Source organism: Corvus brachyrhynchos, unplaced genomic scaffold (genome assembly GCF_000691975.1).
Source record: "Corvus brachyrhynchos isolate BGI_N302 unplaced genomic scaffold, ASM69197v1 scaffold522, whole genome shotgun sequence".
Lineage (NCBI taxonomy): Eukaryota > Metazoa > Chordata > Aves > Passeriformes > Corvidae > Corvus > Corvus brachyrhynchos.
In genome coordinates, this window is record NW_008236649.1 from 581,322 (window position 1) to 605,915 (window position 24,594).

Below are 24,594 nucleotides of genomic sequence, written 5' to 3' on the forward strand. Positions count from 1 at the left end.
CTCAATGCTTGATGACACATTTGTCATTTTTATAGCTTTGTCAGATATTGAGAAGTTTTAAAAAGGAATCTGTTCTTCCATATTTCAAAGGCAGTTCGTCAAAGCACACTAATAAGCTTCAAAGAAATAGAAATGAAATTACATTTTCATACTCTTTCCATCAATTTTCTGTGTTGGTTTTATTTGTACCATTGAAGGAACAAATACTTTCAAAACCTGGCCTACTGGGATTTGTGATTAAAAGAGTTCCCTCCCATACTTTATTGAATGCTATTGAAAATGGGATTTGCTGATGAAGATGGAACAAGTTTGAATTTGTTATTTTAAATAAATAAGAGCCACACTGTTTAGGTTAGGTCCAAAGCATAAAAACAGGACTTGCAGTGCTTTAGTTTTCAGTAGCAGGTTGTCTTTCCCATGCAGGGATGTTTTACTGCCTAAGTCATATACATGTTTTAGTGAGGAAGTCACTAGGTGCTTTGAAGTATTCTGATTAATCTGGAGTCCCACTAGTGAGCACAGTTCTTCTCCTTACTCTCCTTGCTTTGCCTGTGGAAGGTCAGAGAGCTGTTTTTAGATCCTTGCTACCTACCAAAGAGGGCAGTGCCATACTGACTGCTCCCAGTCCAAAAGACCCATGTGGGGAAAGGGGAAGCAGATGCAGATGTCACATTTGGTTATCCTAAATACTTTCAGTGATCTCAGGTGCTTTATACTGACAGCAGCTGAAAAGTGACTTGGAACCACAACCAGTCTGTAGCGCTCAAGTATTGTGTGACCAGACTTCTGAAGCTTATAAAAATATCCATATATTTACTGAAATCATAGCATTTTTAAAATCACATTTGTTACTAGATAATTGCTTTAGAAGGGAACATCTGTTGAAAACTGGAAATCTAAGTAAAATGAGAAGTGACAAATCTTCATGCTGCCAGCTGAGGTTTGGCATCCTTTTGAACTGGAAGTACTTCCGTGTATTGGGTGCTTGCAGAGTTTTGGTTATTGTAATTAGAGCCTGTGGGATCTGTCACAATAGAACTGGCAGGTTTTTATTGAATTCTGTTTCACAGAGTTCAAGCTTAAACTAAATGTATTGGGCACCATTAATTCAATGAAATGCTAATGACATGTTCTGAATATCTTTTTACATAGGTTTTGCTCCAAAGTGGACAACAGCCTCTGCTGGTTTGATTCCAATTTATTAAATGCTTTTACATCTTAAATTCACTCTCTTTGGTGTAGGGAGAGGTGTTTCCTTGGGCTTTACTATTACTGGGGTGACTGTCCTTTCTTCATAAAGATATAATTTGTAGTGCACCATGGTATATCCATACCTCTGTTCTCCTAAAATCGGATCTCCTGTTTTCTGTACTCCTCCCTTTCAGTATGACTGCTTCCTTCTTTCTTTGTTTTCCAGACCATTTTGAGTCTTGCAAAGATGCACCTCCTTTAAGGATAGAGCATCTCAGCATTTTAATGCTGTATCTGGTGCATGTTTGAGGCTCAGGGACTGAAATAGCTGGGAACTGGAAAGGACTGGCTGATAATAATGCCCATCTCCCCATTCCCTTTGTGATTCCCTGCTTCCCTTTCTCCCAGCTAATTCTAACACTTTAGGTCTGTGTAGTAACTTTTTTCTTTTAATGCAAGGTATTTTGGCAGGTATCCAACTTCCTTTCAGCATTTAGGTTTATCAGGTTTATTGGATCAAATATTTCTATCAAATACTTGTTTCTGAAACTTTCTTCTTCCATGTTTTACTAGGAAGGGATACTTCTTTCCTTCTGAGTCTGCTTCACTGTTGTTTTTACAAGTGATCCACTTGGTACTTACTGAAATGGCAATTGATTGTCTTTCAATTGACCAAATAATGAACAGAGCATTAGAAAGATCATTTTTTTTAAATTTAGCTCTAAGGTGTTGGCAGTGCTTACTTTGACAGATGTCATGTTAAAGATGCAATGTGACTGCATTTTGTGCAATCTTAATTTCTAGCAATTTTTCTCTCTTCAGTCTTCAGTATTTGTTTCCTTCCACCTCCCACTCCCCCTTATTCTTTATTTCACAGATGAGTATTTCAGAGTTGGATGTCTTTCTCTTGCAGCTCCTGACCTGAGTAAGGTTCTGTATCCATGTCCTTCATGATACCCACCTTTCAGGCCTCCCTACCTGCCTTTGCTGGAGTTCACTGCCCAGCAGAGGTGCTGGCTCAGCAGCCCAGGGAATGTCACCCATTTTCAGTCCCAATGGACCAAGACATACTGAAACTGAGTCACGTTGGGGAGTTCCACTAGGGTTGTGAAGCAGAGAGCTCAATCAATCCCTCTCCACAGTGTGTGTGTTGTGGTGAGAGCTGGGAGTTCTCCTTGGAGCTCAGCCTGCCAGAGACAGGGCTCTGCATTGCAGCTCCAGCACCAGCCTGCCCAGCAATGAGGTGTCTGCAGCTGCAGAGACAGCAGGGCTGCCCTGGCTGGGGAGGGCTCTGGGGACAGGCTTTATCCTCCATCACCCTTCTGTTAAATCAGCCTCTGTCTTGCTGCTCTCTGGAGAGGGGGGTAGGCTGGCTGGTGTGAGTACAGGACATCCCATTAAGCCTCCTTCCCACTAAGACTGTACTTGGGCTAACTGGCTTGATTTTAAATGGATTAGGGTGTGAGAACCTGGGCAGTTGAGATGGCAGCTTGGAAGGTGGGGTGTAGCAGGTAGTGAAGAGGATAAAATGTTCAGTCAGAACAGAATGGATGGAACAGCCTGAGCATGTTCTGACATCTGTGCTCTGATTCGTTGTCTTTCCTGTGCTTGCAGTGGGTTTTGATCTTGTGCTGATCATACTCTGCTCTAACAACCTGGATGAGTGACAAAGCAGTGTGCTGGAGTTCCTGAAGTGGAACTTCTGGAACCTAACTATGCAAAGTCTTGTTTCCATTTTTCTGTGACTGTAAAGGACCAGATGCAGGAAGCAATCATACAGCCAAGGGCAGTGCGCTGGAAAGCAGAATGGTTGACAGTGGTCTAACACAAAAATCTTCAGATCTTTGCTCTCTAGACTTAGAAAGGAATTCTGTCAGTTGCCTCTTGTATCTCAAATACTGTTCTGTTTAATAGGATCTGGCTTGTTTTAGTGCCTGGATAAAAGCAGGCCTGTCTGCTCTGTGTACCTGTGGGGGCTTTTTTGCCTTTGCTGCTGAGATGATGCACTGCTGCTGGTACGTCTTTCAGAGCAAACCATTCAGGGTGGTTTTGCCTGCTGAGTAGGAGGTAAAGGATCTTTCTTTCTTTTTTCTGCAGAGTTAAAGGGCATAACTTCATAACTATGGCACTGGCTTTTTAAAGGCTTGGCTAAGGCTTTTATGTTTATTACTCATTTGGGAAACTGAGGCAAAGCAATACTTGAGCATCTTCTGGAGAATTGAGTAATACCTGTGGCCTCTCTCTGCACAGGTTTCCAAAATAAACCTCTTCTTTCTCTATTTAAGGAAGTTATTATTTTTCTCCCTTTGGAAACACCAGGCTGAGGTGGTTCGATATCTTTCCCTGACACACAGAATATGGGCTTAGTTTAATGAAGCATAATTGGGCCATGGAAGTTTCTCATTGTTCTGCACTGATACAGCATGACAGAACAGTGAGCCTGGCTCTGGCAGGGGGAATGGACTTGGTCAGGTTCATTAGGATAAACATATCCCCAGCAAGTCCCTAGGCAGGGGACAGGAAGAGAAGGCTAGTGGAGGTGTCTGCTTACAGTTACAGCTAAGCATGGACAGCTGTCACATTGTCTGTGAGATTAGACTTTGGATATCTGTTCAAGTAAATACTTTTTCTAAAGCCTTATGTTGAGTGTTAACAGCTTGATCTATAAAACCTGGGTTTAACATATTCACATATTACTGTATCTGCCAGCAACACCATCTTGTGTGTGGATAAAGATGCATCAAGCTCTCCAGTGGAAATTGTGCTTTTACTTAGGTGAGAAACAAACCACAAACCCTGCAAGGAAAAAAGGTACATGGAAGTATGTTTAGGACTTTGATACTGAATCAAGGAGATTCTAGAAATATCTGTTACATCAGTAAATCTAGATTATATGGGACAGAGAAAGATCTATATACACGCAGTTGGGTGCACATTCCCAAAGGGAGGAGCTGCTTGTGCCCAGCCTGATTGGATGTGCAGGATAAGCAGTGAGGGCTGTAGCACTGAGCCTGGTGTGACAGCCAAAGAATTACTAAAACCTGCCTGGGGGGAGCTAAAGCAGTGACACAAAAAGGAAGGAGGAGCGAAAGAGCAAGGAAGGTATAAAGGAGATGCTCTCAACCTGGTTAAGGCAAAGGTACAGGTAACAATATTCCCAACATGGCATATCCACATTTGTTTGTGACAAGGAAAGTGCTAGGCTTGTGTACACTGGGAGTGGTTATATTTGTAAGAGTAGAAATTGAAATGAGTGCCAGGATGTTCATTGTCTGTTACTGAGTGCTTAAGATGTAGAAAAACCTTATAATATTTCTGCAGTTGTAAAACTTGTCACGTGCCATATGAGGAAACCAATCTGAGTATTTTTTTGAGATGGAAAGACATTGCATTCAAAGGGAATGGATTTCATGTTCATGCTGTAATGTGTTTAAAAGCTTGTTGTAGTCAGTTTGCACATGTGCCCTAAAATCATTAACACCTGAACTGTGAAATGCTGTTAATTAAGGTAATTCTTCCAAGTTCTGAGTTTATCTTTAATCCCCTCAGCTAATGGTAATTGAGCAATGTGTTTAATTACAACAATGCTGAAGTGCTCTGTGTTTGTGATGTGTGTTTCTTGGAACAACTGGTTTTATTCAAAATACTTGTGGACTTCATGGGCAGCAGAGCGAGCTGTCAGTAGTGAAAGGATGATTAAATATTGACTGCAGCTTGTATTGAAGAGAAAGGGGGTAGACATAGTCAATTATTTATCATCTGTTCTCTAGCATAACTTCAGTAAAATCTTGTACTGAGAGGAGAGCAATTCAATCCATTTAAGTCTATTTTTAAAATGTCAGTAGTATTAAAACCTTTTTATTTCGACAGCTGAATAATCTCAAAACAGCAGAACTTCTAATCAGATTTTGAGCACTCAGAATTCTAGTGCATTAATTCATTACACGTTTTTGGATCAGAATGGCACTTCATGGATATGCCAAGGCTTGAGGGTCATTTAGATTGAAAAGATTTTTGGATGTCATCTGGTTCAAATCCCAGTGATTTTGGAGCGAGTCTTCAAAATTTTATTGCAGATAAGCAGTTAGTGGGCTTACTTCCCAAGCTGCAGTATTTAATTTATTACTTTAACCTTCAAATTAAGTTTATGAAAGTTGGGAATTCACACACCATATCTTATGACTACAGCACCAGCTGTGAAGCTCCCCATCCCATGGGGAGGGAGGGAGGGTGAGGAACTCTTTTCCTTGTGGACACTATTCCAGTATTGTCAACTTTTATCCTTGGGACCCTGGGTTGAGGCAGAGAGTGGGCTTTACATGGTGGTACCACTGTTCTGTTTTTTTGGACACCACAGGCACATACAGCCTGGATCTGTGGAGAAATTGCCATGGAGTGCTGCATGTGCACATAGAGCCTTATGATTTTGTGAATCTTAAGTTACCATGCAGCACTGCACATTTTGTTTATAATTTTATTTTTGGGTTCCTATAGCTTACGTGCATTGTGCTGAAGTATGTGATCTACAGATTTGCTTATTTTATTATCAGCATCATTTTCAGCTGCAGAACAATATAAACTGAACAGTTCTTTCAATTGACCTACCCTCCAGTCTCTGTGGGTAGTAAATGTGATGAGACATTTCAGTAAACAAAAGAACATACTGAGAGGGGGGAAGAGAGTAGGTTAAAACCATGTCCTTTGCAAAACATGAAAGTTCTATGGGTTTTACTGACCCTATTCTTTTTTCCCATGTGTTAGTAGTTCCCTGGAGAGGTACTGGTCACTCATCTTCTGTTCACTGGCTGAAAACACAACAATTGTTCTGTTTAAAATTTTACTTTGAGAAACCAATCAGTGTGCTGCAAATGGGAGTGTTTGCAGGCAGGTCAGCAATATCTTCCTCCTGTGATGAGGGAGTACATGAACAGGATACAGAATGGTCTAATGTGCATTTCAAAGTTATGCATTCTTGGGGCTTATCCCCCCTGGAATTTCTAAATTAATTTGCATTATAATAAATCTGTGTAAAACTATGCAGAGGAACAATTGGAACACCTAGTTTTGCCTGCTTGGTTAAAATGGAAAAAACCAAATGTGGGTAGTTGAAGGTGGAGCTTTCAATCCTTTTGTTTGCCTTTGTGTGTGAGCAAGCATTAAAAATCAGAAAACAAATGGGATGGTCTGGTGAAACGCTGCATTTTGTTGGAGGATAAATATTGTAAGCTTTTGACAGCAGTTCAAGCATATTATATAATGTTTCTCTAAAAATAGCATGGGTTTTTTTCTGAATTATTTTTATTAGTTCAGGTGAATGCTGGGAAACCAACATCTGTATGTAACCAGTAGTTAACATAAGTTACTGATTTGTAGAATATCTGTCAGTCAGGATATCTTAACCCAGTTTGTTTGATCAAAGAAATCCGAAACTAAGAATATATGTTCCTATGTAGCTAATGGTGGCAAGCAGGATTTGAGGAGAAGCTGGCGCTGAGGTTGGTGGCATCTGAAGGTCAAACTTGGATACATCAAATCTGATTTGAGAGTAATATGTAGATGTAGGTTTCCAGGTCCTGCTGAGTTCAGTCCTCATGTGTGCAGCTGCCCCCAAAACAAAAGGTTATATAACACTGGTTGTACAAATGCCTGGTAATATCACTATTCTGAAGTGTTTGTATACCCTTTGTAGAATAGCAGAAGAAATTGCAGTTCTAAAGAATAGGTTTTTTTATTTCTAGAGGAAGCTGTTAAGATGTGACCTGAATATGTCTCAGGAAAAAAAACTACACTAAATTCCTCTGCAGTACACCTGTGATTTCTTTCTTCCTTTATTGTTCCTAGAGCCCTATTCATTTGTGAATGTGAGTGTTGAAAGTGCTAAAAATACCAAATTGCATGTAGGCTTTCCTCAGGCTTTCCCAGTTTTAAACTCAGAGGTGTGTGTCCAGATGAAGTCCTTGGAGTGATGCAGTAATACCTGCTCCCCATGCATGTCCTGGATCAGTTACATGCTGAGAGCAGCATCCTTTGGCCACGGGAGTCAGAGCTCATTAAATAAGTTATGTCTGCAGGAGTCACCGTGTTGGCCTGCGCTTGTCTCTTGTGAGAAAGAGAGCAAGCAGAGCTCATCTTGAGTGCTAAAAATCCACAGCCACTGTCCTTCTAATGAGATGTCAGCCTAGTTAATTTAAAACCAAACTTCCCTTGTAGAAAATACAGAAAGCTTATTTGTATTTTAGAAGAAAAAAGGAGAAGAAATGGGTACTTAATATTTCTGCCTACAGAAATAATCTGATTATTAGCCCGTGGATCCAGAGTGTTTAGTATGTGAGGGGCATATTGTCTGACCTTCACAGTACTTTGCAATTAGGCCTATAGTGCCTACTATGTATCATGTAAAAACTGCTAATATCTGCTGGACATAGAGGTCTCAGACTCAAAAATGTATTTGAGCATGGTACTTCTTTTCCAAACTCATGTTTGAAATATTGCATGCACTTTATTTACCCTTAGGATGTTTCCTGTGCATGAATGCACAAGGAAGTTCTCTAATATTTTTAATTTAGTATGGACTTCTCTTCTGGTTTGTGGGTTTACACACTGTATAATTTTGCTGCTTTCTTTATTTCTTTAATGTCTCTAAATACTTTTACTATTTAGCACTACAGGGGGAGAATATATTGGTCAAGAACTTAGCAGTTGTAGTACAAGTAAATGTTACTAAATATTTCTTGCTGTTTTTGTCCTTGTAAACAGATGATTCACAATTATATGGAGCACTTGGAAAGAACCAAACTTCATCAGCTAACAGGGGGTGATCAGCTAGAATCCACAACACACAGTAGAATTAGGTAAGCTATTTGTTGCTCTCTCACCCTGAAATGAGAGAAAAAAAATCCATTCATTTGTGTTTGCAAGACTTTGTTCTTTAATCCTACAACAACGGTTCGGCTGAATCGGAAAGATTCGTTGTATGATTGGAATGCGGTAAGAGAACAGCGTAGAAATCCGTAGAAAGAGGCTTTTGCTGTTGTGCTGCTAAGCGTTGAGATATACTTTGTACATTAATTAGCCTTAAACAATTTCAGCTTTTTGGCGTGTTTGCGTTGGGGCAGGCAGGGAAAATGTCAGCGGCTGTCCCGGCGCGGCCGCGGTCTGGCCGCGGCTTTGTGTGCAGGGCGGTGGGGGTGCGTGCGTGGTACCCGCTCGTCCTCAGGGCTCGCTGGGAATAGATTATGCAGATTTGGGAGCTTTGGAGCCGATGAACCTTGCGTGGAAGGAGGGAGAAGCGCTCCCGGGCTGGCCGTGCCTCTGCGCTGCTGCATCGATGCTGCGAGGAGCGGCGAGGGGGAGGAGGGCGGTGATGTCATTGCTCTGGAGCTGCTGCAGGAGAGCGGAACGCCGCTGCTGCTGCTGATGGCATTGTTTTTGTGGCGGCGGCTGAATGACAGACTTTGCCTACAAAGATCCCCCCTCGGCCCCTGCGTAGCCTTCTCGGAGCCGGCGTTCCACCATGCCAGCGCAGCGCCATGAATCCGGGCTGCATGCTGCTGTTTGTGTTTGGCTTCGTTGGCGGGGCGGTGGTCATTAACTCGGCCATCCTGGTGTCGCTCTCTGTTCTGCTGCTCGTGCACTTTTCCATTTCCACGGGGGTGCCGGCTCTGACGCAGAACCTCCCGAGGATCCTCAGGTACTCTGACCCACTGAACCCCGGCTTCGTGTGTCTCGCTGCTCCCCTGCTTTCTGTTCTCCTCCCTTTTCAAACAGGGACAAATCAGATGTAAATTACATGTAAATGTCAGGTTTTGTTGTAAATGTGTCTATGTACAGAGATACAGTCTGTTTTTTTTCATTGCCTTTTATTTGAGGTCAGTTTGTTTCTTTTCTCTGTGCAAAGCTCTTAACATCAGTTTATTGTAACCTGCTGCAAAAGCTGCAATGTTAATGTCAGGGATAACACGTTCAGTGTATTGTCAGGTACTTGGCTGATCTTGTATAGCATAAATGTATGCAGTCCAAGGCTTTGTACTATTAAACTGCACCTGTTTTAATCAAAAGGCTTATGTAAGATAAGTTAATTGATGTTAACACCACAGTAATTAGTTGATCACGTTACTTTCAAAAAATCTGATTATTGGTTGGTGGAGGGAACAAAATCTTTGATTATTTAAGCATTAGAGTTCTTAAAGCCTATTCACTATTGTTCAGCCAAATGTTACCCTCTCCTCTGTTTCTGTACTTGTATGGCAAGTTGCCAGCTGTCTGTCCCCCCCCTCAGGTTATGTTCTGTTTGTCCTACGTGCCTGGAGCAGTAGCAGACAGAGATGCATTAGAATATTGTGGCCAGAAGTAGTCTTGACATGTTTTAATGCTATAATTACGGATGGAAAACAGCTGGAAAAGTTTTAAAATGCAGCTTTCTGGCCTGAAAACTTGACATATTTTACCTGTGGTTGTAAATTCAATAGCAAATTTTATTTTAAATGGAAAAAAATGCTAGACATTAGTGATCTCTGGAACAGCTATGTGACTTTTTCCTCCTTAATACTAGGTGCATGTAGACTTCGTATGGTAGTATGCTTTTAACTTGGGTCTCTGAGCACAGACGGGTTGTTCCAAAGGTTTAAAGGCTCTCAGTAGATGAAAGAGATACCAATCTATACCAGTAGCTGATAAAAAACTTGAATGAATATTTAAATATGAAGAAATAAAATAAATTTCAAATGAAACTCTATAGATTGATCTAGTTAGTAAGTCTATGTTTGTTTAAAAGGGGGGAAACCAAAACCCAGAACAAATATTTCCCAACTCTAAAACCAAACAAAACCAAAACAGACCTTCATATCCATTAACTTATAAGATGTTTTTTTAATTTTAAATAGTCAGATGGTTTAAGAAATAGATTTTTTTTTTTTTGTAATGTGCTTTTGCTCCCCTGGAGTATTTAATAGGTTTGAGGGGTTTGGGGAAGCTATGCTTTTTCCTGCCCCTAGTAATTTGCATTAGGAATTACAGGAATTAGAATTCACTTCCTTAGTCTTTATTCATTTTTAAAAAAGAGATAAAAATATAGGATGAAGGAATCTAATTGTAGAAGAATTGTTTCTATTTTTTAACACTAGTCAGATTTTAGAACTGAGCATCTGGTTGCTTATCCTAAAGGTTCCTGTAAATGCTTCAGTGCATCACTTCAAAATACTAGTTTAGGCTTTTAAAATACATGTTTCCATTCTGCTCGCTGGGGCATTTTCAGGTATTTTTTGGGCCCTGGGGAAGCAAAAGAGGTTCTTTGCTTTCTGCTCAACAAGCAGTGAAATAAATTTAAATTGCTTCAGTCTAATCAGATCATTTCTTTTAATGCAGCTACATGATAACCTTCATTTCCAAAATTAGCCTCTTCTGCAAACTTCATTTACTGTACAGCCTTGTGATTCACCTGACCTCTGTTCTAACACATCAAAATATGTTTGTTATAAAATTTCTTTCAAACTAATCTGGACAAAAAAGCAATGTCAGGTGTGAACCATTTTGGTACCCATTTAATATCCTCTCTTTTGAGGATTGCAAAGCAGATCAGTTTTGTGGCATGTCCTGCAATGAGGAAATGCCTAAGGGCAGGCCCCTCCAATGCAGCTCTATCAGCCCCTGAAGGGCAGCTTTTCTTCTTCCTTTTTGTTCCTGCACTTCTTATCCAATGAAATGGTCTCAGCCCCTCTTTTGACATAATCTCAGCTTCAGTGGCATGTCTTTTGTTCCCCACATGCCTGAGAGTTGTGGGAAATCTAAAGCAAAGCAGGACCTGTTACAATAGTGGGAATCTTTGGAATCCACTGTGGGGTTTCTCATTCCAGCAGTTGCAGATGCTGGAGCATTATCTGGTGTTTTGAATTTTGTAACCCAGACTGATTTTGCTTTACTCACTTTGCTGCCTGCTTTGTTGTGCTAAACTACTTCACAATTAATGACTTAATTTGGAATAATATTTCTGAAAAGCCAAGATAGCTCCAATGTGAGAACTAGGTGCAAAGGTTTTTCTGATAAGAAGCGTCTTTGTACACCTGGACTGGAAAGGTTCATGCCAATTAGAATTGTTTGCTGTTTGAACATTGTGGTTTTGACAATGTAAAATTTACCGAAGGGAGTTTACTGATTAATGGGTAAATAAAATCCCTTCTTCACTAACTTTTCTTCAAAGCAAGTAAACAAAAACATGTCCAAAAATGCTTAGCTTTTGCTTTTTAGCACTCCCTGCCATATTTTTGCATGTATTTTATATGCAGATACTAATTCTGCCTAGGTTATGTTTAATTTGTGAAGGACCTTGTGAAAGAAAACACATGTGGTTGTGACTTTTTACAATGCTGAAATGTGAAAACTATGCCATCACTTGTGCACACTTTTATCTTCTGCCTCTACTATACTTAGAGCTGTGCTAGTTGATTACAGTCTTTTTTTTCTGCATTACATTGTTCTGCCTGAACAAACACTTTGCTTATCTCAGTTCTAGGCCTGGCTGATATTTTTCCTTTTCAGGGCTGGCTACAGCATCCTATGAATGGCATTGCACAGAATGGTTTTGTCTCTTGCTAGCAGGAAGAACGACTCCTTTTGTTCACTGAGCACACTACTGACCTGGGGATTTTTTGTTTCTTTTGAGGGTTAATACATAAACCTTTGGAGTTTCCAAATGCTATTTTCCACAGGGAAGTGAAAAGAGTGAAGAAGTGAAAAAGTTGGGATGAAGTAATTTGCTTTGCTGGCACAAGCTTTTGTGCAGCTTTAGGGTGAAGTAGAGGGTTGAACTGATCTTGGGTAAAACTACACAGTTTTTGGCTGAGCCAGTGTAGCACTGGTAATTCCCTGACCCAGTTCTTTTCTCTTACACAAATCCATGTAATTTCTGTGATCTTCAGGAATAAAATACCCAATGATTTGAGAGTAGTTGCTTGAGGCTTACTGTTTACAGTTTGACAAATGCTTCCGTTGATGATTTAGCTGTTTGCTGTTGTAGAATTTATGTGGTTATATCTTGGAGAAAAAGGTGCAAAATGGTATTTTTAATAGTGGCTGCTGAAAACTGTAATTCAATCTGAAATAAGGAAGCACTTTTGTCATATACTTCTGTTGGTGTTTCATTTCTGTAAAACTTTTGTTTGCTACAGAGTAGCTGCAGCGTAAATCAATAACTGCTATTTAAAGCCATGGAATTGACCGTTGGCAATCATGTGAAATGAGGAATTATTGGGTGCTGTGGCACAGTCTGGGTGTGCTGCACTGTGTTTAATGGAGCAGTGTCTGCATGTTTGAACCTGGAATTTCACCACTTCCCTGCTCATTTCTGAGGCCTACAAGAAAATAAACTGTGTGACATCTGAGATGGCTGATGAACCCTGCCTGTCTTTCCAACAGGAAGGAGCGTCCCATATCCCTGGGCATCTTCCCCTTACCTGCAGGAGATGCTCTCCTCACACCTGAGGCTCAGAGGGATGCGGCGGAAACGCCCGCGGCGGAGCATTGGAAATTCCACGAGCTGAGCCAGCCACAGTCCCACACCAGCCTCAAGGTGAGCACAGCCTGGCTGCCTCGTGTGGCAGGAGAAATTCCCATAACAGATCCTTGGGAGAAGGAAAAAAAAAAAAAAAGAAAACAAAACCAAATTGAAAGAGAGGAGGGAAAGCTCTAAAACATCTCTGTATAAGCCAAGTGCATTGCTTACTCCAGTGAGCTTGAGGGAACTTTCTTACTGCAAGAAACAAAGTTTTGGGGGCATTTTCCAAATGAGTGATAATACAGGTTAGTTCTCTTCTTATTCTCAGCAGTGGGTCTTTTCTTTCTGACTAAGGACCCTTTCCAAATGTTCCAACTTGTTTTTCCACACTAGATATGTATCTAGGTAGTGGGAACAGTCTAATTAGCTTTATTAATGCTGCTTTAGAAGGAAAGCTTCGGTTACTCCATGGGCAGTGCTCTTCATGCAGCCTCTGCCTACTACCAGGTGTATAGTGTAGGTAGACCACAGAGCTGAGAATTACCTAACTTTCCTGAATTAGCCTGTGATCATGATTTCTCTTACTTGTAGCTTGGCTATAATTCCTGAAATTGTTCCATGTTCCAACAGTGAGAGGGTGGAATAGAACAATCTGCAGGAGTGCAGGAATGGGGGAGTGGTGTTGGAGTGTGATGAGTCTGGCAGTCTAGGATGCACTCGCAGCACAGCAGGAGGAGGATCTGCAAGGTGAAGAACTCCAGAATGTGTAAATCCTCCCAGTATATACTTCTTGATGAGGTTTTTTTTTGAAGACTATGGATGTGCTGTTATTTCTGGAAAGGCATACAGCTGAGAGGAGTTTCCTGTTAAGCAAACTTAATACCTGCCTAGTAGTGAAATATTAACTGATCAGAACTACAAAAACTCTTTGGAGGTAATAGGAATCCATTTATTTATCCTGGAGGTCATAAGGAGATAATGGAAAGAGTAAGTAGTGGTTAATTATAGGCATATTAAGGTGACAATGTGAGTTTGCTTCTAAAAGTTTGTCACTTAAAAATGGTGCTAGTCAGGAGGTTGGATCTTGAATTCATCCAATTCCCTTTGTATTATGCTAATTAACATCAGTAAATTGGCAGATTTTAGAAAAGCTGATTGAAGTATAACTTATGTACAGTAAATACAAGTTATGATGAAGAGTAGGTGGAGATGAGGTGGAAAGGGAAGCTTCTGATTCCATCCTTTCCCCTCAGAAAATTGGCTAATCCATATTGTGAAAATAGGCTTCTTGGTATAATTCTTCCAAAAATAATGCAGTGCTAAAATGAGAATTCACAAAATAGCATGAACTGTAGTTATTCAAATCTACAAGTTATTCAGAATAAGTTCCTTGAGTCCAAAGCAACATCTCTACTTTGTAGCTGTGAGTGTAAAGTACTTCTTAAGTTAACTTGTTGAATAACATGATATATTGAAGTCAAAACCAGCATATGAAACTTTTTTCTCTAATACTTTTCTTCTAAATACTTTTAACATCCAGTACAAGGCACAAACAAGATTCTGTTGCTTTCTAGCATCTATTTTCCATTCATGCCTGCACATTTCATTAATGGTCAGTGTTTCCTCCAAAAGTGTCACAAAGAGGAGGTGGCAGAGATGAAAAATCTGGGTATTCTGTAGCTTGTGCAGTAGTGACATTGCTGGATATCATTTGAAGATGACACAATTATGTACCACTCACTCTTTTCTACTTGTTTCTGCACAGCATTGCAGCAGATGAGTTACTCCTTCAGATTTATTTATTGAATTTTTAAACTGTTTTTTCTTTTTTTTCAGGAAAAATCTTTTGGCAGCATGACCAAAGAAGTATATTTTGCTAAGTCAACACAGCACTGACTTTCAAATGTTTAAGCTTTGAGATATTCCCATTAATTGAGTGTCACTTAGTGAAATTGCTTTTCATTTTCTTTAGTTCTGGAACAAACATTTGTAATAGTTTAATCTGTGTAGTTTCCAAGAGTAAGGTAGAACAATACTGTAGATAATAAAGTCAGAAATATAAAATAGATGGGGTGATTTGAAATTCCCTTAGGGAAAGGACCATTCTATTCACTGGTTCTTGTTGTGCTATCAAGCTATTTTTCCTTGAGCTTTGTGTGTGAAAGTCAGTGATCAGTTTGTGCTGCATCAGTTAGTGGATGCTCTTGGAATACAAAGATGTAGAAATGTTTGAACAGAGCCAACAGCTCTGCTGAGGTTTTATTCCTCGTTTGTGTGAGCTCTGGATGCCCTTGGTAAGGGGCACCACTTCCTCCCTTCTGTATCTGCTCACTCAAGTATGAACCATTAGCCAGTGCCTCAACTTCACCCCTTTAAAAGGCAATTGGGTAAATTGCAGAGAGGTTTTTTCTTTTCTTTTATTCCTCTAGAGGTGTCTGTATTTCTGAATACTTTTGACAGAAAATCAAATACTAATAATTGGCTATTCTGCAATTTACTGCAAAACAATGGGAGCTGTCAGTAATTGATAGGCAATTAGTGCTGAATTTTTGTTTCTAGGGCTTGCAGATTCAATGTAGGGGGGATGTTACTATAGGATGCAAGCTTTACATTTATGCTGATATACATAAATGTGTGTTTCACTCCCTGTCCCTACACAAATAAAAATCTTACTGTAGTAAGTTCCAAAAGGAGAAATCTGTAAGTTACAATTCATAGTAATCTTATGCTAAGTACAAATTAGAGAGTGTGTATCTACATGCAGGCGTCTTCTGTGGTTTTTTTTTTAAAAAACCTTAAAATTCAGTTTCATTTCCTCCACAAAAAGGCATGCTGGCAATACAGTGAATTTGTGCTTTGCAAAATCTAAACCTGTTTCATTCCTGACAAGTTCCAGGTTTCCTGAGATAAGTCACATTCTCTTTAAATGTCACAGACTTGTCCAGGAGCTTTGCTTTCACCTCTGATTCCCAAACAAACCCTGCAGGAACTTTTTATCAAAAGTTACTGTCCTGCCTTCATTTTGCACACAGCAGCTTCAAGTTTCATCTTTATTTTCCCCATCAAGATTCCTCTAACGGTGTGTGCTAGAAACTATTGGCCTAAACAGGCAGACTTGTTTTCCTCTCTGCAGTGAGCTGTTGTTCACTGTCATGTGCTGCTTAAGTCATAGATCAGACATCTGGTGTGGGTCTGGGCATGAATGAGGGGTAAAATGTGAATGAAGAAGATGAGAGGAAGGCCAAAAAAGGGCTGTTGGTATATTCAGGTAGTGGCCTCTGGTTGTGTCACAGGCAGTCCACTCTGCCCTCCCACCCAGTACCTAATGCAGCTCTGTCTGAGTAATGGTCCTAATCTGGAGTCCAGCAGCTGGATTAATGCCATAATTAATGCCATACTTGTGGGTCTTGACACAGTGTCACTGTAAATTGTTGCCAGGAGGCAGCGTCTGAGGAGGAGCTGTTTACTGATGTTCCATGGTTGATCTGAAATCTAACTGGACAAGTAGTGACTGTAGTTCCATGTCTCATTCCCAGGGTCAGCCAGCACTCACAGTTCATGCTGGAAAGCACATAAAACCTGAAGTTTTTGCAAATATGCCTGGAAATGTTCAAGGCCAGGTTGGACTGGGCTTGGAGCAACCTGGCCTAGTGGAAAGCGTCCCTGCCCACAGCAGGGGGTTGGAACAAAATGATCTTTAAGGTTCCTCCCAACCCAAACCATTCTGTGATTATGATTCTAGGAATTACTACACTTTAATATCAGTTAAATCCATGTTTGCATCAGTGCTTCAGTGTCTGCTTTTTAAGGTACCATGTACATTCTGAACCATTACTTTTATAACAGCTTTGGGAAGATTAAGCAGATCATTGTGCAGCTAGAAGGACTCTTAGAATGAGAAGGCTGCTTGTTGTCTGGAAGACTTCACAGAAAAGCACCCTGAAGTTGTAACTAAAATTATCAGCTAAGATCAAACATTACTATTAAAAATAAAGGCATTTTAATGTAGCTATAACTGCCTTAACAAGAGTGAAACATCCATAGGCTAAAGATGACTGTACTGGCTAAAAATATTCTTTTTATTCCTCTTTCTTTGCATTTGCATAATTTTCAGTAAAATACAGTGATTTTGGTGTCTATTCCTTAGTTTATATGCCCAACACTTCTAATAACACTTTGTGTTCATTTTTTACTGGTAATTGTGCAATTCTAGGATGAGCTCTCTGATGTTAGCCAAGCAGGCTCCAAATGTACTACTCCAGCATCCACAGCTGCTTCAGATGTTCCTGTGCTGCCTGCTGAAACACCTCAAAAGGATAATGTTGAAGGGCTTGCCAAGGACACAGAGATGTCAAATGAGAAGCTGGATTTAAGCAAGAATATTGAAGTACAGGTAGCTCAAGAGACAAGAAATGTGTGCACAGGTGAGCTGCTTTAACTTCTTAATGTAGGGTTACTATGGGCCTCATATTGGGTCACTTATTAATTGTCTTTTGTTATGCCACAACTGGGAATGGGGTTTTTTACTCAATATTTTAAGGAGTACAGAATATTGGTCAGAGATAAGTCTGTTGTTAATTGGTAACTCTAGTCCTTTTTTCTCCAGAATTAGAATTATTTATGACATTTCATTGACAGTAGAAAAGGCACAAAGAGTCATGAAGTATTGGACATCTTGGTTTCAGTTGCAGAAATAGTAGGAAGTAACATAAGATGACTTGTGTTAAATTCAGGAGAGACCTAGAAATTCCAGTGTCTGCACTAGAGTATCAAAATCTGTGGGTCTTTTCATTTAATTACCCTGATAAGTCTTTGAACAGAAGTATCCTAAGTTGGTAATTGCTTAAGAACTACTACATGTAGTTAATATGTCATGATGATTTTGTTTATGGACATGTACCACTTGCTTTGCCCTAGGGGGAAATGAAAATGAAGAAAAATCTGAAGTTCAGGCAATCATTGAGTCAACTCCAGAGTTGGATATGGACAAAGATCTCAGTGGATATAAGGGTTCCAGGTAAGTTGTGTGTTGTGATTTGAGGAAGAAGACAAATTTTAGAAGGTTATTTAAAGATGCTGTGTGCAGGAATTTTCCTTTGTCCTGTCTTTGTTTCGTTCTTGGGATGAGATGGATAAAATTACCCTGTATGATGAATCTTAAGGGTGTAAGAGCTTTGTGAGAAAGGAGCTCCTTCTCTGAGCACAGGAATATTTTGACCTTTTACTATTCAGTTCTCTTGCATTCTTGCTATATTAAATGACTTCCAGTTTAGCTGAGCTGTCTGTTCTTCAGGCATTTGGGCTGACTAAGTCCTGACACAACTGAATTTCTATAGGCCAAAACTTGATATGCTTTAATTTATTAAAATACTGTCCAGCTCAATATCAGCAACTGCTTTAAGTTTGGGATTTTGATGGCAAAGCAGTATTTGAAAATAGAATCTAGAACTTGTAAGCCAGCTGAAAGCTTGTGGGGTTTGTTTGGGAGAACAAATGAACTACTGGTAAAAAATATAGAGAAAACTTTTCTTCATTGTGGGAATGTTTTCTCCCTGCTTTTTCATGTCTTGTTTAATTCTCTGCCCAGCACTCCCACCAAAGGCATCGAGAACAAAGCGTTTGACCGTAACACAGAGTCACTCTTTGAAGAGCTGTCATCTGCTGGTTCTGGCCTAATTGGAGATGTGGATGAAGGTGCAGATTTACTGGGTAAGAAAGGTTATTTAAAGATGCTGTATACAGCAACTTTCCTTTTTAGGAAGTGCTTAATTATTCTTGCTGGATTTAGTGTTAGGCTTCATTTGCATTAAAATTGTTTGAGTAGCATCCTAAGGTAGTCATTGGAATGCAAAATCAGAAGAAAGTGTTTGTTCTTTCTCTCTGTATAACGATGTCTTAATCTTCTGGGGCACTTCCTACACTATTCTCTATTTCATTTCTCCCTGTATGTTCTCTTACATAAGGATTTTTATCTCAAGGGAGGATTCTTGTCTTGAACTAGTTTTAGATAGTTTTATTCAGGTCGTGCCTGATCTGTAGTGGCCTGGCTTTATCACCTCTTTAGGGATTTTAACTTAAAAGAGAATTGCAGCAAATGAAATGGTGGTAATTTGAGAATCAAACTGTTAATTGATAGGGGAGGGGAAACCCACATTTCTCCTTCCCCTAAGCAGCTTTCTGTTACTTCTATGCTGACTGAAAAAGTGTGAGTTTTGAGTTTGAGTTGACCAAGATCAAAAAGGTCATCAGAAGAATAATCTTTCTATAAACAGTATATCAAGATATTTTTGGCTGTATAATTGTTCAGGCCTCATTTTGAAATAATGAAAGCTGATAGTATGGAATGTGTGAAATGCCACTCTCAGGTGCTTTAGAAATGGATTATGTGCAGTCAGTCAACAGCTTGTTTGCTTCTGTCCTCTGACCCAGCAAAAATACAGATTGTTAGGACTCTTAAAACTCCTGTGTGCAATCTGGATTTCTGGTTGTTCATAGTTCCCCCAGAAACTTACTTTACATCAAGCAGGTGACATTTCTGCAGGTATTACTCTCTAGGAGTAATGGGCCTATCTCCAGTCTGAGATGGTTTTTCTTTTTTTGTCACTTTGAGCAGTGAGGCTCTCCACATCCTTACTGCAACATACTTCATCCAAAACTCTTGGATGTCACTTCATTGTTACAGGGACAACTAATCACACATTCTGCATGCAAAACTACAGATACTGGAGAAGTACTAACATGGAGCAACATCCATCCCTTAGCTGTGATAAATTGATTAAAGAAATCAAATTATTGTCAGGATGTCCTGATTCTAATGCTTTCTTTTCCATGGGCAAAAAATAATATACTTTTTAGTATAATTTATTAAATTTTTTTTTCAGTGAGTTTATTACCATTTTCTGTAAATCTATTGCTGGAAACACCAGTGTGTGCAGACTAGCCTAGGGTTATTACCTGCGTTTGTGATGCAGAATGTGTTGTTCTGAAAGTTTTATTTTAGAATTGTCATTTCACTTTGAGGACAACCATAGTCCAAAACCTGAAAAGCCACACCTGCATCCAGGATAGTCTGTGTGTTTCAAGCATTTGGATTTGTACTAAGTGAACATTAAACTTCAGTATGGAGTTGTGTAAATATAGTTAATTGGGATTCTCTAATCTGTTTTCTCTTGGGCTGCATACCCAGGGGAATATTCTGGTGTGTATGCTTCTTTTTTCAAAAAATCTTTGAAATCTGTTGCTTCTCCAGTTAGGCATTCTTGGCTGCTGCTCTCATGAAATACATTCTCTGCATTTTTTTTCCCTGCTTGGTAACTTTTTTTTTTGCCGTTGCACTCTGGCTTTCTAGTTTTTGTTCTTGCATTATAAAAGATCCTGAAACCTGTTGGATGTGATCCTATGTACTTTTATCTGTGAATACTGAAAATGTTTAAAAAGCAATAGCAACTTGAATAAAATATCTTGATGGCTGTAGTATAGGGGATTTCTCCAGATATTGATAAACTAACCATGGCTGATCTAAGTTACTTCATTTACTTTTAATCCAAAACCCAGAGAGGGAAATGTCAAAAGCGGGAACTTTGACTTGCATGTCTATTTATAGATACCTTTTTTCTTTGTTACCCAAATATCTTTTAAGTCTTCTGCTGCCAAAGTTGCTTAGAAGATTGTGATCCTAAAGTATTTTAAAAGGCCTCCACCATTAAGATACCTTTTTCATTCATTATGTTAATCTTGAATTAACATAATTTCTACTGTTATCTGTGTGGTAATTATTTTGCTGTGCCAGATGCAAAATAATTATTCTCTCCTGAAATTATCTTTTTTTAAATTCTGGAAATTATATTAGGTATGCAAAAAATAGGGCGAGAAATTAATTTACAGAAATTGGTAACATTAGTTACATGAAAAGTTATGTTCACTTTTTTCCATAATAGCATATTAATTGGAAACTTCTGAATGGCTTAACATTTTTTCCAAGGACTGTGCTTCTAAATTGTTTCACAGAGAGACTTTTATTAAGTTAGTGATTTTTATAAGAGGTTTAACCAATGGAAATGGTTGTGACAAACTTAAATTCTTCAACATCTGTCTTCTGTGTAAATCCTGCTTCTAATCACATCACATCCCATCCCACTTCAGATTTTTGGTGGTGGCTTTGTTTTAATTCACTCTTAACTTTCCTAAGTCTAAACCTTTTTTCGCTCCTCGCTCATACTACACCTCACATGAAATGTTTCTTGTTCTTGTTTTTGCTCTACATGGAATGCATGGGCTTTAAAGACCATAATTTCTTTGGTAAGGTATCATTTGCTCTGGGGAAATCTGCAGGGCTTTCACAATCTGAGTTTTATTCAGCATGTTTTGTGTCTATAACTGATATGCTTTGGTATCTAACATGGTGTAAAAGACAGTTGAGCATTTTAAACTTAACTTTTGTGGTCTAATACTTCTGCAGCATATGCTGTGTTTGGTTTCTGTCTTAGTACAGTAGCATCTTCTAAATATACAGAGTAGCAACACTGGCCTGTGCTTAGCCAGGGATGTCTTTGGGCCTTAATTGAAGTCAGATTGGGAGAAGGTGGAGGGGAAAGCTAATTGTAGAAGGTAGGTTGGACCTGAAACTTCAGATAGCTCACAGGTCTTCTGACAAGTTTGTCATACTTTAAATTCAGTTGACTTTAGACAATGGCAAAACCTAAGTTTTGTAAAAACATCAGTTGTATTTGCTAATTTCATGTGTTTGTTTCCTTTGGAAAGGAATGGGGCGTGAGGTTGAAAACCTTATTTTGGAAAACACTCAGCTGCTGGAGACAAAGTGAGTGAGAATGTTTATGTAAAAAATACTGACTTTGTTATTTCATTATATCATCAATATCCTGATACAGAATTGAAACTGTACAAATGTGCTTTGAGTTCTAAGAGTAGCAGGGGTGTGAGTATTTTGAATTTGTAGGTATATTTGGCTGAGTTGGTCTTCTTCTAGAAATTAAGGACCTAAGAAGCAAAATCTGTTTTGATCCTTGTAAGGCTCCAAGAAATGGAGTGCTATGTCCTGATGAGATCAACTCCCTCTCAGAAACACAGCTGTAAGTGTAGAGGCAAATCCACTGGAGCACTGTTGAGGAATTTATTCTAAGCAAACTGATTTATTAGTACTTTTTTCTAATAGAGAGAATGTGAATGTCTTTAAATGTAGGAGATTTGGTGAAGAGATTATTTGACCTCTAAGAAAGCTGTATCTTTTTACAGCATCTCAGTAAGAAATGTGTAGGTCTTCAAAAATAAAACCAGGCTGAAACTGAACTGTGAGACCATGGTCATCCTTGTAACCATGTGTTTTCAATGTTTGTGTAGAAATGCACTGAATGTAGTGAAGAATGATTTAATAGCAAAGGTGGATGAATTGACCTGTGAGAAGGATGTACTACAAGGTGAATTAGAGGCTGTAAAACAAGCGAAACAAAAGCTTGAAGAGAAAAATAAAGAACTGGAAGAAGAGCTGAGAAAGTAAGTTTAATCCTGTGGTTGTAAAAAAGACAAAGAAGAAAAAACCCTACTGTGGTATTTAATGCAGCTGGTTTTTATGTTGTATTTAGGGCTCGGGCAGAAGCAGAGGAAGCAAGACAGAAGGCTAAAGAGGATGATGATGTAGGTGTATATGTGTGTGTGGTTTTGTGTGTGTAATTCAATGGGACATTAGAAGTCCATGTGTTTAGTGAGTGCCACTAAAATTTACTGCCTAATAAGTAGTGGTAAAGTTCCTCCCTGTATGGGAAAGACAGAAGATCTAAAGAGCACAAGGGAAATTAAGCTGACAGTGATTAGTTTGCTTTCTTTCCTCTCTGACCACTATTATCACACTCCTTTTTTGAAGAGCTGTTTTCATTCAAATTATGTTGCATACAAAAGCTGGGAGGAGAGGAAGGTAGAACTCCGATTTCCAAAGCCCCAAATTATTTGAAATCTGGAATTGTGCCCTAGCCTGGCCGTTACCAGGAGGCTGAGGGTGGCTCTGCAGGGCCCTGTGGTGCTCCTTTGTCCCTGCCATGGTTGTTTCCCTGTGTGCCCAGAGCGACGTCCCCACAGCGCAGCGGAAACGCTTCACACGTGTGGAGATGGCCCGAGTGCTGATGGAGAGGAACCAGTACAAGGAGAGGCTGATGGAGCTGCAGGAGGCTGTCCGATGGACTGAGATGATCAGGTGAAAAGGCTCTTTTAGAATCTTGCACAGAGCTTCTTGTGATTTTTAGCTGCAGAGTGATCAGGTCAGCAGGTTCATTGCCTTCTGCTTGTTTTCCTCATTTCCATGAGGAGCTTTGTTTTTAAATTATGGGCAGATAATCTGTCAGAATTGTTCTTGGTGAGACCTCAGTGAAGATGTGTTACTTTGTATGATGTGAAATACACGCATTTTTTCAAGGGATGCTTATTTTGGAACAGTTACAAAAGTTGATAATTGTAAATAATATTAATCTGTTGGGCAGTAAAAATTACTCTGTGTACACATACCTTGTGATGTCAAAATAGGGATAGTGTAGTCTTCAGACTGAGCATAATTCCTTTGGAAGAACTTGGGTTGTTCAGGATAAAATAGTTTAAAGCTGTGCAAAGTGTGTTAAATATAAGCAATAAAGGTGGTGATTTGGTCTCATTTGCATCCTGAATATTCAGTTGTTTGGAAGGTATGGTTTAAAAATGTAAGTCTCCTGCCTCAGACCTCAGCCCAGCTCATCGTTGTCCCTGACCACAGGTACCAGAGGCTGTGGTGCTGCCTGCTGGCCATGGACAGCCGTGACATGTAATTGTTCCCATTGTCCTCATGCCTGTGAGCCTTTGGGAGGAAAAATGCACATTCGCACAGCCATGGCTTGTTTTTCTGTAGCTATTGTCTGCTGTAGAAGTTCTCTCCTATCCCTTATCTGTGGCTATGGGAACACTCACTTTATCAATTATTTACTGATGTGTTGAAGATTAATAGGCTTTAAAACAAAAAGCAATGGTTAAAATATTAAATAAGGGGCAGAATAATTTAAAATGGTTTGCTGCTTTCTTTGAGCTGTTTTCATTACAAAATTATGCAGACTTGTCTCTACTGTCTGAAAAAGACTTGCCAGTTGTTTGGGATGCAAAGAAATGTGGATGAAGTTTATTATTCCCTCTAGTGGGAATTTCAGTATTGTGCTCTGATCAGTAAAGAAGTAGCATGTGAAAAAACAGGCTTTGTTATTTTCAAGATTTAATCCTTTTTTTAAAAATAAGAGTTACACACTGTTCCATTCCTTTTCCTTTTTAAATTATTGCTTACCCAGTAAACTTGGAATTCATTTCTTGTAGAGCATCAAGAGAAAATCCAGCCATGCAAGAGAAGAAGAGATCAAGCATTTGGCAGTTGTAAGTATAGAAACACAAATCACTGGCAGAAGTAAATAAAGACCCTAAGCAATTAGCTGGCACATTTGTGTATGTTAGCTAATTATTTTTTGGCAGATGAAGTTGTCTTAACCTTTCTCCTCTTGTTGCCCAGCATGCCAACTCGGTAAGACTGGTCTGGAAGACTAAATGTATTGTAAGCTGCAGCATGTAGTGAGTGGCTGTGCACTTTATGAAGTTAAATGCCAAAGTGCTGGAATTTTTTTTCTAGCTGAATATGCACCAGGATTCTTGTTTTGAACATTTTTTCTGGATTCATTTTTATGATGAAAAGTAGGAACCTGAATAGCACGTGTGGATTGTATTTATTTCAACTTCCTTTCCCTCTGTGAAGTACAGCTTACTGATTGTTACATTGTCCTTGCTGACTTCAAGCTCTTTAAATCTAAACCAGTGTTTTTCACAACAAGATATTTGTCAAATAATCCTTTGGATGTTGTGATTTGCTGATAATTGTTCTACCTTTTTGCCTAGAAAATAGT

The 24,594-nt window shown here is 39.3% G+C and overlaps 1 protein-coding gene across 5 annotated transcripts in view; it reads left to right on the top strand.

Annotated features, from left to right (window-relative positions):
* The first annotated feature begins 3,236 nt into the window (after nucleotides 1–3,236).
* The window catches only part of SPAG9 (sperm associated antigen 9), a 41,137-nt gene continuing 19,779 nt past the window's right edge, over nucleotides 3,237–24,594 (top strand). Inside the window, exons 1-12 of one of the 5 annotated variants that reach the window (XM_017726790.1) lie at nucleotides 3,237–3,258; nucleotides 7,948–8,042; nucleotides 12,601–12,754; nucleotides 16,893–17,103; nucleotides 17,597–17,696; nucleotides 18,267–18,388; nucleotides 19,866–19,877; nucleotides 21,440–21,497; nucleotides 22,037–22,189; nucleotides 22,279–22,330; nucleotides 22,753–22,883; nucleotides 24,017–24,073. In XM_017726790.1, coding sequence (XP_017582279.1) covers nucleotides 7,948–8,042; nucleotides 12,601–12,754; nucleotides 16,893–17,103; nucleotides 17,597–17,696; nucleotides 18,267–18,388; nucleotides 19,866–19,877; nucleotides 21,440–21,497; nucleotides 22,037–22,189; nucleotides 22,279–22,330; nucleotides 22,753–22,883; nucleotides 24,017–24,073 — 1,145 coding nt within the window. In that variant the 5' untranslated portion in view covers nucleotides 3,237–3,258. Of the gene's footprint in view, nucleotides 3,259–7,947; nucleotides 8,043–8,544; nucleotides 8,882–12,600; nucleotides 12,755–16,892; nucleotides 17,104–17,596; nucleotides 17,697–18,266; nucleotides 18,389–19,865; nucleotides 19,878–21,439; nucleotides 21,498–22,036; nucleotides 22,190–22,278; nucleotides 22,331–22,752; nucleotides 22,884–24,016; nucleotides 24,074–24,594 lie in introns of those variants that run through there. The other 4 variants (XM_017726787.1, XM_017726788.1, XM_008644420.2 and 1 more) reach the window with 4 other exon arrangements.